This window comes from Macrosteles quadrilineatus, unplaced genomic scaffold, assembly GCF_028750875.1.
Source record: "Macrosteles quadrilineatus isolate MER2022 unplaced genomic scaffold, UCM_ALF_1.0 Scaffold_2__2_contigs__length_208266976, whole genome shotgun sequence".
Lineage (NCBI taxonomy): Eukaryota > Metazoa > Arthropoda > Insecta > Hemiptera > Cicadellidae > Macrosteles > Macrosteles quadrilineatus.
Genome location: NW_026542595.1, coordinates 183,762,799 through 183,779,730, shown reverse-complemented (window position 1 = coordinate 183,779,730; position 16,932 = coordinate 183,762,799). Strand labels below are relative to the sequence as shown.

At 37.0% G+C, this 16,932-nt stretch overlaps 1 protein-coding gene across 1 annotated transcript; it reads right to left on the bottom strand.

Annotated features, from left to right (window-relative positions):
* Positions 1 to 176: 176 nt before the first annotated feature.
* LOC128986718 (tear acid lipase-like protein) lies at positions 177 to 15,343 on the bottom strand. The gene is made up of 8 exons (XM_054407213.1): positions 15,124 to 15,343; positions 14,295 to 14,478; positions 13,266 to 13,380; positions 9,783 to 10,029; positions 6,929 to 7,231; positions 4,876 to 4,960; positions 3,254 to 3,396; positions 177 to 484 (listed from the first exon to the last, which is right to left on the bottom strand). The coding sequence occupies exons 1-8, from the start codon at positions 15,253 to 15,255 to the stop codon at positions 182 to 184; spliced, it is 1,512 nt and encodes a 503-aa protein (XP_054263188.1). The 5' UTR covers positions 15,256 to 15,343; the 3' UTR covers positions 177 to 181.
* Positions 15,344 to 16,932: the final 1,589 nt, after the last annotated feature.

Sequence of the window (16,932 nt, the reverse complement as noted above, 5' to 3'; positions counted from 1 at the left end):
CATAGACATAGGGATGATTAACACTTTAATTCTATGTTTATATGGAATAAAATTTGCTTTAATTTAAGAAACACCACCAAAAAACCAAGTAAAATCCAAGATTCTTTGTATATTGAAAAATTTAATATTCATTGATTATATCATCAACATTGTGAAATAGCATAGTAAGGGTGAACAATTGTTAAATTCCTGTAGAATTTTCATCGAGCTTAGATGAACTTTTACTCCAAGAAAACCATTTTTTTGTTGTTTTCTTCTGGATGGTTTCACGCTCTGAATCCTCAGTGGGAACCTCCCTTTTTACTACATTCTCCGGTAAGCCACTCGGTTCCACACCAGCCTCAGAGGAGTGAATGATTCGTAACACGGTAATGAACACTCTCTGAACATCTTCTCCGAGATGGAAAGAATCATGGGTGAACTCTTGGAAACCTTCCTCTATCAACCATGAGTCTGGCAAACGATCATGGAGCCATCTCACATCCTGGGAACAGAAACATTATACATACAAAAAATATAAATAGATACACTTGTAGATTTAGATACATCAGATGTAATGTAAATGTAAAAACAGAAGATGTATGTCAAGATAAAGGTGAACAATTGTGTAGGTGTAGATATAAACGGAGATGTAGATGGAACTACAGGTTTAAAATATATGCTTGTATCTAGATGTTAATGTACAGGGTGATTCAAAATGAATGACCCAGTTTTAACGCTTTATAACTTTTATACTATTAAACTTACCGCTATAAAATATACATCAAACGAAAAAGCAACTCAAAGATTTGAGTTTATGCCTTCCAAAGACACATAATTTAACAAAATCGATCCAGCAGTACTGTAGATTTAATTGTACAAAGTTAAAAAGTAATCTCCAACTTTTTTTACCACTAGAAATTTGGAGGTTACTTGACGTTTTTGCAAATAACTTTTAAATGGTGAGGAAATCGACCAAAGTGGAAGGTAATATTCCGAAAGAGAATAAAATTTCCTACAATCTACTTTTAGGCATTTTTTGAAAATGCTCAAGAAAGGTACCAAAAATTTCCTCAAAATGAAAAAAAATTGAAAATCCCCGTCTTCAATGTAGACAATAAACATAGCAAACATTAAATTTCTCACTTTTTTATTTTAAGCCAAATTTATGCTACATTTATTGAGTATTTTCAAGATATGCGTAATAGTAGATTGTAGGAAATTTTATTCTCTTTCGGAATATTACCTTCCACTTTGGTCGATTTCCTCACCATTTAAAAGTTATTTGCAAAAACGTCAAGTAACCTCCAAATTTCTAGTGGTAAAAAAAGTTGGAGATTACTTTTTAACTTTGTACAATTAAATCTACAGTTCTGTTGGATCGATTTTGCTAAAAGATGTGTCTTTGGAAGGCATAAACTCTTTGAGTTGCTTTTTCGTTTGATGTGTATTTTATAGCGGTAAGTTTAATAGTATAAAAATTATAAAGCATTAAAAATGGGTCCATCATTTAGAATAACCCTGTACATACTACAAATATAAATAGATATACTTGTAGATTTAGATACATGAGATGTAATGTAGATATACAGAAGATGTGTGTCTAAATAAAGGTGAACAATATAGACTGAGATGTAGATGGCACTACAGGTTTAAAACAAATACAAAGTATATGCTAGTATACAGATGTTAATGTGTATGTCGATGTAGATTTCAAGCCAAATAGCGATTCATATGCAGATGTACACGAAAATACAAAATGTAAATGTATATTTATACTTATATATAGGTACAGGTACAGTAGATGTAAATTTTGAAGTTGATGAAGGCGTGGGATAACATTTAGATAAAAATATATATGTAAATATGAGTCCAGATGTAGATTTAGATTTCACAACATATTAAGATATGATCGTAGATGTAAATACAAATGTAGATAAGTACCTACGAGTAAAGTAGATGCAAATTTTAGTTACACTGTAGTTTTAGATACTGGTGCATATTTAGAAGTAAATGGAGATCCATATGGAGATTTATATATACTTTAGATGTAAATAAAAATGTAGATATGATATTCATCTGAATTTACATGTAGATGTAGATTGGTAAATTTAGATTTCGCAATGGTATTTTATATATGGTAGACATTTCGTTCTGGTTGATTTGAAAGAAACGAAAAATTTAACTCGTGAAATTTAAAGTGTTAGATACATTTTAAATACACATTTTCAAGGCATTTAAAGTAAAAATGTTCTAATCTTTTAATATATAGTCTGATTTGAAATATAGCTGGAGTTGTTCAGCATTTTGTGTATATAAAAAAGATTCGCTGATTTATTTCAATAAATATTTCTCTACAGACTCAACGCACTGTTAGCATAACCTTCATATTCCTTTGTATGATTAATTCTGAAGTTTGTACAGTTAGTTATTATTTAACATGCATCTTTAGGCAAAACGAGCTTTAATAAATAGTCCCAAATCTTAACCTGTAGCGGATAAAAGTTAGGTTCAATCAAATTCCCAACTACGTGTAGACATACGATTCTCTTAGTTTGTTATGATAAAATAAACAGTTTAAGCAATCCGACACACTTACTCCCATTAGCCTATTATCTCCCGTTATCACGGGTAAGTAGTGGGAGTACTATGCTTTGTTGTGGGGAAAATTACAAAAGTTGCAATAACTTTTGAAACGTAATTTTTACAGCAACACACACAACAGAAATACAGACGTAAATACACTAAAAAAAACACCAATTCGAAACTACATGTTTGGAGTCAAGGGGCCCAAAACGGGTACTGTATATCCACCCAATACTGAAACGCGAAAATTTTAACCAAAATAATACTTTCGCCATATCCTATGTATAGGAATAGGGGAAAAAGTAAAATGAATGTGTAAATCAGAAAACTGTGTTTACAACAGATCCTGAAGGGTGCCACGATTATATATTGTGACCGGGGGCGTAACCGGGATCGAATTAAATTAATAAGAATACTTTAGTGAGAGGTAAAAGAATGTTTAATCATTATTCAAATAAAGTGGATGGACAAGGGGATTCCCCATCACAAAGGGATTCAGTATAATACAGTCGTTTCTTTGTTTCAATACTAGCCATAATTTTAATGTTGGGCTGTGTACTTCTTGGAAATGTACATGTAGTCAACATTTGAATTGATCACTAATATGTTACTGCTAAGCGCTTATTCTGTACTAGGTAAATGCTACATTATTTATTTAAGTATGACCTAGAACGTCGTTTCCTATTACCTCGGTTAGAGCTACTGTGTCTTTGCCTCCTGACATAAGGTAAATTCGTTTTTTTATATTCGTTATAGGATAAATATCAGGCGTAGTTCGTCCATCGTACTCTTTCGGATTGTCTTTTTCATAATCAAATTTTTGGAATCTTCCTGAAATTAACAAACAAATATATTATATTATACAATATATTTACAGCTAAAGTGAAATTTAAGTGTTGTTATGTGAAAACATTGTATTTTAGATACTAAACAAAAATAGTTTTAGAGATAACATAACTAACCTGCAATGCCAATGTTTTATATTAATATTATATTCAGTTGAGAATAATATTATATTGTAAGGGTAAGCCCTTGCAATAACAATGCCAATCTTATATTGGCGAAATTGGATGTGCTACTCACAGAGAGTCCTACACCCTCAAATTCCATTTTCTATCCTAGTTATATCGAAATTTATTATGTCATAATACATACTTATGCTTAGTAAAATGTAAAGACTCGATTTTAGAATCAAAATTCCCTTCAGCTATCCAAGAGTTATTGAAAATTACGTACAGAGACAACTACGCTCTGGTTTAGAGGAAATGTTTGTCTTATTCTTAGTATCTTATACCTTGGAGCTTGTAAAGGCTACTTAACGCACCTTATACACACCGTGTATACTTAAAGAGGTGTATAACCGGTAACCGGGTCTATGGGAACTACGTGTTGAGCTCCTCTCTACGTAAAAGAGAATTTAGCTGATTTTCAAATAAGAGGGCAGCTTCACGGTCACAATCTGAGAAACAACAACCTGATCTCTATTCCCAGATGCCGCACTTCTAAAGTGAAGGACTAAGAACCTGGAGCCGAAACTGTTCAAAAAGAAGTGAAAGTGGCGGTGTTGCCAACAGAGCTTTTATTCCTTGGAGGATTACTTCAAAGCCCCGTTAGTTTTTTAATATTTTTTATGCCACCTCACACTCAAGTAATTAATAATAATTATATGTTGAAGAATTTTTTATTTGTAAGTTTTATGATATTTGTTGATCATTGACGCGACCTATCCAGAAATGGTCAACGGTCAAGAGGATGGTAATTATGGTAATTATGTGTTAACATTTAGATTGAGTTAAAGGCCATCACATACAGAGTACGTGTGTCGGTAAACGGACGTCCGCACGCCGGCGAAATTGCTATGACTACCAGTAATTAATCAGGGTAGTGACATTTTCATTGGCAAGTTATAAGTTGGCTTTAAACGGATGCTTCTAAATAAATGCCGAGCTTTCTTCGTCAAAAACTCAACAGCAAAATACCTAAACTAAATCAGTGCCTGAATTATTTTGTATTCATTATCATTAATTGAGATGGGGACGCCCCCGTTTTTTAGCCTAAGAGTGTGGAATGGAGTGTGATGCCTTGTGTAGCCCTTTTACTGACTAAAGCCAGCTGTTTCATTAGTCAGGACCACTTATTAAAAGCCCAAGGACAGGCACAGTTTCGAACCACCAAAAAGCTACACAATTTTCTCAGAATAGAACTGGTGATCTTATACCTTAGCTCACCTTACCTTATTACCCTACCTTAGCTAGGCGAGCACTGTAACAACTGAGCTACGCAGCTATAGACAACATTAAAGTACGTTACCTGCCTCGATGACCTGAAGAAAATGCTGATGAGTTTTCCACGATGTCCCATCAAAAAAGTACTCAATGGCCTCTTCTGCATTGGCCTGCAACAAAAGTTTTCATTTTGGTAATAGGAAACAATTTTTTATGTTTTAAATGGACGGATGGTGTGTTTTTCAACCTTTTAAATTACTTAAGACTTGATATTGTTTTCACTATTCAAGTTTTTGCTATTGTAGCTTAAGAAGTCATTTATCATGTTGCTATTAAAATATGGGTAGTTTGTTAGTTACAAAAAGTCTTAAGTAAAAGATAAAACAATAATACCACACTTGTCGTACGAGTACATTTTACTTTGTAATAATTAGGCTAGACGAATGTTGTTTGACCCTAGCCTCATTTTTGTAACAGTATAACGTTACATATACTGTATATGTAATTAATTTAATGAACACATCCCCGGCAAATATGCAAGTGCTTCAGTGAACTCCCTAAGCCACTAATGCACGTTTCCTACGTGTACACATCCGTCAACTGACAAAAATAATCGATAGAAAGTCTCTTTTTAGATAACTTAAAACTAATCACATTCAGGTTTTTGCATACTGTAACAAGACAATCGATGTATATTACTCCCGGGAAGTATTATACATCGATTGTCGAGACTGAATAGGGATGGGTAGGCCTATCGAAAATATAGTAGATAAAGAAGTAGTAAGAACATGACGTTGATATCAGATTTTAAACCACGCTTGGCGGCGGGAAAAGTTTTGCAACTTGTCTATAGTTAGTTATATGTGTTATACATATATTAACAAACTATATCCTCTTTCAATGCGACATCATTCAAGTGGATCCAGCCCTATATGTGCATGCCAAATTTCATCTAAATTGGATCAAAATTACTCGAGTTATCGTATTCACGGAACACAAACATATAGCCATTTTTATGCATAGTATTTTTGGCCTCTGGCGCATGAAAATGAAGAAGTAAAGAGGCTTTGTGTCTTACCATTCCACCCGTGCTAATGCCTTTTTACCTTTAAGGAAATTTACTAAAAACAAATTTCAAATATATCAATTCACCCGCTGCAGCCAAACTTGCTGATTCAGCAAAATGTCATTTACCTGATAGGCCTTTCGCAAAGATTTATTTCCTATTTAAAGACATTTTAAGGGGTGTGTTAACTAGTAAAATATTAATAGCTTAGTACAAATTAATACATTTTCCAGATTTTATCATGATATATCCATAAACGAGCAAAGTACAACAGTTTACTTACCCTAGATAAGTGACATAAGAATATTATTTAAACTACGAGTATCTTTTTAATTTTAACTGTAACTATTAAGCTCAACACAATGCTATAATATACTAAATTATACGATTTTAAAGCTCTACAATTTAAAACTGCGACATCTTATCTTTTGAGGATCAATTTTTACATCCAAACACTCATTCCTGCAGTCCAATCATGTTGATTCACGAACTCGTTCAAATAAACATAGGTTTTCACGTGTAAACCGAATTTCATCGAAATTGGAGGAATTTTTGCTGGAGAATCGTCCTAACTTGATACTCACATCAATATACAAAGTAAATAAGGGTTAATATAGGGACATCAAAACGACAAAGTAAATCAGTCCCGAGTCCAAGTCTTACCATGGTAATAGTTTATTCCCTGTATGATAAGATATTTAATAAAAAAACTAGTTGCCGGTTAATTATTTTGCTAGAAACAATGCTTAGAACTGCATAGCATCACGATGATTAAAACTTTACTTACTTTTAAGCATGGTTGCTATTAACAGCGCAGTTACGGAGTTAAATCCAAAACAATTTAACTTTGAAGACATTGACGGAAGATACTAAAACTGTTAAACTATGAGAAACTTACAATCAAACCACAAATCAATAATGCTCCAAATAAAAATTTGAGAAAAATAATATACAATATAAACCTTTACAAACCAGCATTCGAGGTCTTTGACACAAAGTACACATTTAACACTATTCACGTCAATACAGTGCACAAGTTAAAAATGGTGTTTTATTAACGTGTTATACTTACATGGTCGAATTTACTTGGGTAACATACTTTGTCCACTCTAATAGGTCCTTCCCTTAAGATTCTAATAGGCCCACTTTCATTTTTTTCATCATTTTCCTCAATTTCGCCACTTTCATGTGTGTTTTTTAAAGTTTCATCTTCTTTTAAGACGACTTGTGCCACAAGAACCTCATTTTGAGATTCACAAAAGATTCTTTTGCACATCCTTCCAACAAAGTTGTTAGCTTCGCACGTTTTGTACACAAATCTGCCAAGCCACTTTTGTTGTTTATGCCTCTGCATTCCGATGTTTCGAAGATTTTTCTACAAATAAAAAGTCTATCTCATAAAGTGTTTATCGTTTGTTGATATTAAGCTATTAAAAATAGAAACGAATTACTAAACTGGTGCGAACAAAGTGTCGGCATTGACAAATAAGCTGAAATTCTCAATGGTCAAGTTAAATAAGCTGTTTAGAAAATACAATAAATAACCTAACTGGAATTCTAACAAAGTAAAAATAATGTGAATAGAGCAAATTTAATTATTGTTGTGTTTTATTTTCTCACTGGTGACTCATTATTTATTTCGGATCGACTTGCACTGAAGGTAGCACGAGGAAAATAAGGTTCATTCATAGGCTTCAATGTTGGTAGTTTTCATGATCTACAATTGTGTACAATACAGCACAGCAAATTCAGCAGTTACGTTTATTCTGAACGAACAGATACATAGAATTTAAATTACAACACGCTGAGTTACTAGTGGTTCACTATATTGGATAAAGACATAGAAGAGTTTACAAGATTCTTTTCATTCATGCTATGAAAGTTATAAATAGCTTATTCCCTATGGGAAATTCGTTAAAAGAAAATGAAAACAGTTAAACCCCATTTTACGTAGGTAAGTTAATCACAGATTCTTCATTGCACCTTTTAGTTTGATAAGGTACCATTGGTAAAATTCCATCATCCGTGTGGCATAATAAATATCGTATCTTTATCGGAAAAAGAAAGTAGGGTATAGACATTTATGATTGTGATTTTTCCATAGGTATTAATCAACACTAGAAGTAGTCCAGTGGTCAAAAGCTCGACCAAAAATATGCAATGCACTAATATACAGACTTCTCTATTTAACCCCAAGCTGTAAATAAAACATGTGATTGGAATTTACTCCATTTATTTTAATTTTCTGTTTTTATTTCGTTGTTCGGTCTTCAGCATGGCAACCCATATCGTCCATAAAAAATTCATTTTTGTGCTTATTTTTGAGCCTATATCAATTTATAAAGAGTATGCATAAATTTCCCCTCCGATGCACACGAGCTGAGAAAAAAGGTTTTCAAGAAACATGCTTGCCTATTAATATATAAATATACAGGGTAGGGTGATTGATATAAGTGTGCCAGCCGTTTTATTCGAAAACTATAAGAGATATAAATACCCCCGCCGCAGCAAACCTGCAGACTAAGCGAATTTCCATTTCCCTGAATGGATTTACACTAAAATGTCTCCTTAAAATTATCACATTTATTCCCTATTTAAATAGAATCAGTTTAAAACATACTTAGGTTTGCTGCAACAGGGAGGGTAAAAGTGTTTTTTATGTAAAATGTTAATAGTTAGTAAGAAATAAAAACATTTTCCAAATTTGGGCAAAATATGTTTATAAACAAGCAAACTACAACAGTTTACTTATTCTCCATAAGAATAACATGGGAATTTTAAATTTACAATTTTTTGGAATTTTCTCCGTAACCATTAGGCGCATTATAACGCTTCAATATACTAAATTATTTGTTTTTTTAAGCTCTACAAAATAGTTTCAAAAGAAATTGCAAAATTTTATGTTTTTTGGGTCAAAAATGGGAAAAACCCATTTTTTCCCCATAAAAGCCCCCATAAACCCCCGTTCCCATGGTCCGATCATGCTGGTTCGCGAACTCGTTCGAATAAACGTAGGTTTACACGTTTGTACCAAATTTCATCAAAATCGGATCATTTTTGCTCGAGTTATCGCGCTAACGGACACATATATATATATATATATATATATATATAAATATATATATATGAATTTGAACGGATGGTGTTTTTGACCTCTAGGGACCTCAAAACGAAAAAAAAAATCGGTCCCGGGTCCAGGTCTTACCGTGAGTACTACGGTAATAGCTTATTCCCTATATGGGAAATTCGCTAAAAAAAGTTAAACGGTAAGTGCCTTGGATTTTTTATTTAAAAAATTGTAGTCAAGTAAAAAAAAATTTTTTAGTCGCCATTTTTCCAATATGGCCTCCAATATTCTTCTTATGGAACACCCTGTATATTGTGATGTATTCTTGTAGAAAATGTAGTTTTAAGACGATTATATTCTTGTGATTTTTTTCATAAACCTAACCGTTTCAAAGATAATAATGGTTAAAGTTTTGAAATTTCTGCATGAGAAAGAGTTTCGATAAAGGCCCAAGCAAGCATGCCAGCTGTTTTATTGGAAAAACATTCAAAATTTCACAACTTAAACCGTTATTATCTTTGAAACGGTTAGGTTTATGAAAAAGATTACAAGAATAAAATCGTCTTAAAATTACATTTTCTACCAGAATACATCATAAAATACAGGGTGTTCCATATGAAAAATCAAAGTTGGTGGCCGTATTGGAAAAATGGCGGCTAAAATAATTTTTTCAAATTTACTACAATGTTTTAAATAAAAAGTCCAAGGCACTTACCATTTAACTTTGTTTTATATCTCTTATGGTTTTCGAATAAAACGGCTGGCACACTTATATCAATCACCCTATAGGAATTAATTTCGAAAACTTTATCCAAAATGTAAAAAAATGATACAAAATTATTATAGTCGCTATGCTTACCACTGTAAAGTAGGCAAGTCGCCTTTTGATCTTCGAAGCAAACGCGGCCATATGTTTTGGCACGGCGACTGGAGCCATCAGGGTGACGGTGTCGATGTGCTCAAGTTCTTCAGGAAGTAGGGAGGCCATGACCAGAAACATCGTAGTGCCCATAGAGTGCCCAATATAGTGGATTTTGGACTTTCCGGTTCTCGCCCTGATGAATTGTAGGACTGCCGGAACGTCTTTTATTCCCATCTCGTGGAAACTAAAAAATGGAAAATACAGTGCGGTAGAAAAGTCCCGGAACGGTTAAATATTTCAAAAAATAATGCAGATAGAGCTAAAATACTTGGTACAAAGTTACAGAGCATAAAACCCTATTTTAACACATATTCAGTGATCCAATAATTCTTCAGGGGGACGGCCCACAAGGAGTCGGAAGAAAATCTTAAATGGAAGCATAGGTCAATATGCAGATCAAATTTAAGGTCTTTTTTAGTAGAATACAATGCCGCAAACCACACTTCAAAAGGTTGATCCTGCGCAAAATGGCAGATGTTCAATAACCTTAAGCCATGAATGATTAACGAGGGCAACACGCCAACTTTCCAGCGTCCCGGAATGAGGGGAACGATCCCAGACATCACGCTTGCATCTGAGTCCCTCTTGCCGAGGATACGAGCCTGGAGAGTCCTAGAGGATTATACGGCCAGTGACCACCAGTACATCATTTTTGATGTCATGGATAGTCATCAGAGACAAGCTACCGTGTCTCGGCAGGTGCCCGTTCGGTGGAACACCAAAAAGCTGGACGTGGCCAAATTCACCGAAGTCATACTACGGGGAGAGCCAGTGGTACCTGCTGCATCTGGCGTGGCTCACGCATAGACATCAGTTACATCATTGATGAGGCTTGATAGTCTCGGCCTGCGAAGAGTCAATGCCTCGCAGGAGATCCCGGTGCGATAAGCGACCTGTGTACTGGTGGACAACCGAGATCGCAGAACTACGACGGGCAGCATTGAGAGCCAGACGTCTTGCTATCAGGGCCAGAGAACCTGAAGATAGACGTCTTAAGTCTGACGCTTACAAGGTGGCTAGGAAGTCTCTTCGCCGGGCCATTAACCGGAGCAAACGCAGTTGCTGGGAGAAATTAAGGGACGATGTCGATTCCGATCCGTGGGGCCTTGGTTACAAGATAGTAACCAAGAAGCTTGGCACCCGCTCTCCACCTTCCGTTATGGACGGGGCCTCTATGGAGAGGATCGTAAAGTCCCTTTTCCCGACTCACACACTGCGCCCATTGCGGGAGTTCGGAAGGGTGGACGACGTACCGCTTTTCAGTCTCGAGGAGTTGGAGGCGGCCGTTCTGTCCCTGAAGAACAACAAGGCTCCTGGACCGGATGGGGTACCTGGTGAGGCCCTGAAGAAAGTCTTTTCAATAAACCCACAAATCCTTTTGAGCACGTACAATGCCTGTCTGGCCGAGGGGAAGTTTCCCTTCTGCTGGAAAACAGCTAGGCTTGTGCTCGTGGGGAAGGGAAAAGGAAACCCAGACCTACCCTTCTCTTACAGACCTCTCTGTATGTTGGACACTGCTGGGAAAGTCTTGGAAAAGTTGATCCGTTCCCGACTGAATTCAGCCGTGGTTGCTGCAGGAAATCTATCCCCTCGTCAGTACGGTTTCAGGAAGGGACGGTCAACGGTTGACGCTATTGAGGAGGTAAAGCGAGCCGTAATGAGAGCTGAGGAGTTTAACAACTATTCTCGTCGGGTTGTGCTGCTTGTAACACTTGATGTGCGAAACGCATTTAATTCCGCGAGGTGGTGCGATATGCTCGACGCACTGGAGAACACTTTCCACGTCCCGGCATACCTCATGCGCATGATAGAGGACTACCTCCGGTACCGCCTCATCATTTACGACACTACAGAAGGCTCCAGGACGATGGATGTAACTTCTGGTGCTGCTCAAGGATCCATACTGGGCCCGGACCTCTGGAACGTCGCCTACGACAGCCTCTTGAGATCCGAGATGCCTGAGGAAACTGTCCTAGTTGGGTATGCAGATGACGTTGCGGCTTTAATAGCTGCACGTAGCATTGAGCTTGCCCAGCTGAAACTAAATCGAGTCATGCGAACCATTAACGCATGGATGGCAGAACATGGTCTCTCGCTCGCTCTGAGCAAAACTGAGATTGTGATTCTGACTAAAAAGAGGATTGACACCATCGTGCCTTTGATGGTGGGGAACGTTGAAGTCCAAACCACTCGTGCCGCAAAGTACCTTGGGGTCATGGTGGACAGCAAGCTCAGCTGGCGAGACCAGATCACCCGTACGGCGGACAAGGCCGCTAAAATGGTTTCTTCCCTTAGTCGGTTAATGGCCAATGTCGGAGGTCCGCGGTCCAGCCGCAGAAGGCTGTTGATGTCTGCGGTCCAGTCAGTGCTCCTGTACGGTGCGGAGGTCTGGGCAGACGCTCTCAATAAGGAGGTATATAGGATGCGGCTCGCCCGAGTGCAGCGTCAGGCAGCACTAAGGGTAGCATCTGCCTATCGAACAGTGTCCGAACCCGCCGTCCTGGTGGTTGCTGGAGTCATCCCCGTCAAACTTTTGGCGGCGGAGAGGAAGGCAATTTATCAGCGCCGTGGGGAGGACCAGGCAAGTATTGAGGAACGCACCCGGACCTTCCAGCTGTGGCAGGAGAGCTGGGAACAGGAGACAAGGGGGCTCTGGACCAGGCGACTGATACAACAGGTCCAACCTTGGGTTAATCGGCGGTGCGGAGAGGTGAACTTCTACCTCACCCAATTTCTGACGGGTCACGGCTTTTTCCGGTCGTACTTGTTCAGGATGGGCAAAGCCGTGTCACCCGATTGCATATACTGCCCAGGCATTCCCGATGACGTGGAACACACTTTCTTCCACTGCCAGCATTGGGAAAGGCCCCGCCTAGAGGCTCAAAAGTTCGTAGGACTGCTGTCGGTGGACACGGTCATACCGATGATGATGGAGGGTGAGGACAATTGGACCTGTGTGTCACTTTACATCCAGGGTGTTCTCCGCGCCAAGAAGCTTGACCTCGACCGGGATGCGGTGTAGGTCAAAAAATAAATAATGCCAGAAACGGTGCGAGCCCTGTGGGCTTAGGTCACATGTTGGCCTGACTTGAAGTAATGTGACAAACAATTCCAGGTCTGTGTCCAACAGAGTAGAGGGGGTTTTTTAGTGAGTAGTCTGTGATAAACTCAGGAGTCTCACACTACAGGCTGGCTACCTGTGTGCGTAAAAGCATTTTCCCTCCTCACCCTAAAAAAAAAAAAAAAAAAAAAAGTCTGGGATAACAGCTCCTCAAAATACTGACGTAATACATATATTTTGTTGCTGACTAGGCCTATCACACACAAAACACGAGAAAGTGAACAAAATATTTGGCACATTAATCACCAGTACATAAGGATTGAAATTGATTACACAAAATGGTACATGTACTACTGTACCTGAAATCCCAGAACTCTTTGGTATTAGTAAGATGTTTTCTGTGGTGTTGGCTGAATTGAGTGCCCCTGGCGTTCCCAATCCAAACATCATACCCTTCCACATATAGAGAATAAGCTGGAGCAAACAAACAGTTTGTGAGGGAACTGTTACTAACACACTACTGTTATCTGTTTAGTTAGGCATATAACATTTGTTATTTACATGTTCTAATTATTGTTTCAATGTATAGTATGTATAGTGTGTAATGTAGTTCAGTGTATGTTGTAGTAGGGTATTACTACAATTCGTAAAAGCTCTTCTTATTTTTATTTGTCTACATTTTTTTCGAAATATTTCACCACACTACAACACATTATTTCGATATTGGCTGACCCGGTGACTCACCAAGTTCAAATAGATTGCAATGTAGTAAGAATTGACAACACCACCCTCAGTGTGTGAAATAATGCCCATTTAATTCTTTACAACTTCAAAATGGGGTTGAAATGTTTAGATCTACATAGTAAAAGGTGGTGCAGCTGGTAATCTTATGTCTGTAACGCTCTGTATCTCTCTAACAGACCGAGCTGGTCTAGTGGTAGAGCAAGGGCCTTCGGAGCCCGAAATCCTGGGTTCAAATCCCACAAATCAGCGAAAGATCTTATCTATGAGATAATGTTGCAACCTTCTATGACTAGCCTTAATTAAAGTGTAGAACCTGCTACGACGTGAAGGTGGGACAAAATAATAGGAAACACATCCACACGATTTCCAGTGTAGCCTACATTCACAAACTTTGGCCTACAAGCATGAGTGTTGCTGTACAGCTGTTCAATATTTCCTTTCGAAGTGGCAATTGATAAAATACCCATAGTCAGCAACGGATCTTTGACAAGCTTTTAAAGTGTGATTAGATTATGAAACCGTTAGATTAGAGCATTACCCTCTGTTTTAAGTAAACCTGTCTTTCTTATTTGACGTTTGCATAACATCATTTTCGGCCTGTTGGATGTTACAAAGCATTTTGTTTAGGATGAAAATCAACATACCGAGGCTTCGTTTGTTGGCGAGAAAGACCCCTCCGCAAGATACCAATCCGTGCTGCAAGAACACCGGCGACTTTTTGGGGTCTTCAAATAGACTTGGGATACGGAATAACGTCAGCGAATACCCATCAGAGGTTGTCACTACGTGATTCTCTATTGGGTAACCCCATTTTGTGACCAGAGTTAACTGAAAACACAATTTCATCATTAGATTGAAGCAGGACTAAAATACAGCGTAATTAAACCTGAATAGAAATGGATGAGAATAGAATTGAGTGTGATTTTAGATGTCTTGTGTTGAGTTATTACTGGCTAGAGTAGTTTAAAACACTAACATTTTAATTGCCGTGGAAGTTTACGTGTTAGAAAATATAAACTGAATCTAAATTTGGTTTTGTTTAGGTATCATCCGGAGTGGGAAAAATAGTGGTAAAAGTTAAAATGTTACTATGTTTATTACTTTCCCTTTTTACGGATAGCAGTTCAACAAAACCAAAGTGAGCTAAGTAACTTTGAGAATGAGCTGTTTGGCTCAATTATAGTGAACAAAATGACTCTTTCTTTGACAACTGTAGACAAATTATTTTACAGTACTCTACCACTCAGTTGGTGGCTCCATTCAAAAACTAAGTTTTTTTTATTATTAGCCATACTGCAAATTAATTAAATAAGGGACTGGAGAGTTTACTTCTATGACGTTTACGTATAGTCACTTTTTACACAAAACCAAATCTGAACGAAAATCTAGCAATATTTTTACTAATGAAATACTATCAGTAACACATATTTCACTAAACGCAAACCTTATATATAAGTTAGTACGATTACTTACTATGTTATGTAAATTATTTGCTCTTCCATCTGGCCGAGAAAACTCAGATCTTGCGCCTATGGTTTCAAGTACACAAATAGTCACAAACACTAAGTTTAACCTCCAAAGTGAACTAAGAATATTTACCACCATTTCATACAGTTCAATCTGATAACCCTTCACAACTTTTACAACATAAACTAGCACACCAACCTAATCTTTTATTAATCTGTCACAACGTATAGTAACTCACTGAATTTACACCCATTTAACTTAATTTTTAGTCTCTCCTGTACACAAAAATGTGAACATAAAAATGCAGAAATTTAATACTGAAGCTGAAAGTACAGACTTAATAATTTGATCTTTCACAACAGACTGACGTAATTGAGTGGGACTCCACATCCATATGTTTATGATTAATTGGATAGGTGTTACCTGTCGTAGTTTAGTAATCGTTGTTGCCGAGGTACAGTCTCTGCCACGTAGGGTCTACATTCATAAAACTACAGTAGTTACAACCGGTTACAACGTGTACGCGTGCAACTCACTTACTGACTGGCTCAATGACTCACTCAATAACCAAGTATACATCTAAAGTGTGTGTCTTCTAAAGAACCACTGTCTTTCATCGTGGTAAAAATTTGAAATCTTTTACAGTTACTAGTCTTCGTTTTAAAACCAACGAACAATTTAGAAAATTGTATACTATTTAATCCCACCCCTGAAATCAACCCCCCCACTCTAATTTTTCTGTATCAAAACACATTTTTGCATTAGGCTACGGTGCTTAGTATTTTACCAACTTCTTATTTTTGTATTATTTTACTCAGGAACAAATTTTTTCCGGGGATATTTCCAACTCCCCAACCACCCTAGGGGGTTCGGGGGCGGAGCGCCCAGCGAGCCAAAGGCGAGTATATAGGCCCTACTTCTAGACGATTTTTCTATCGATAGTGTCTTGTTCTAGCGCGTATATTGGCCAGATTTAGAAAACTTGTGGGTTCAAATCAATGGCAATTGCGTTGACGTTTTACGTAAAGATAGTAGAAAACGCTCATCACAACCAACTTAGACGTAGGCTGCTATATCCTCAAGGCTTTTCATGAATTAATTCACATAAAACTCTAAAATGTTTTACCAATTCCATGATAGTTTGTTTGACGTAAAAGACGCTATGTTTGATAAGAGTGATATTAAAATGTAGTTTCATGCACAAACAGAAAACCGTACTTGAAAAGGAACTCATTCTGTCGGATGCTAAATTCAACAAATTATTTGTATTATAACATCTATCTCAGATTTAACATAAGAATGGAATTTTTTTAGAACTTATAAGGTGAATAAAAAGTTAAGACCCCATTTTGGGGGACACTAAACATTTTCAAAATCATAAAATGAAACTTCCTGCTTAGATTACACGACCACAAAAACTATTTACAGTATTTACAAATAGAAACTCAAAGCAATGCTATATGATTTACCAATAATAAAATTATATTTAATTTTTCTATCTAGGAACTGTACAATATTTTGAGAACACTAAGTGGAGCAACGTTGAATTTTATCTCAGGGGCCACTGCAAATAATCGGGAATCAAAGTAGAGGGGATACCATGAGGGTAGGCGCAACCATCTATTTTTGCCATTGCCTTAATCAGTTGGTCGTCTCTCTACCGAATATGAACACTATTTACCCATATTGTATTATCAATTTAGTGACAGAATAAACCAGCAAATCAATGCGTTCGCACCCAATGACCTACCAGGGGGTGTCCAATGCCAATGTTACTCCTTGTAGGTCTTGATCATTATACAAAACCTGGAATCT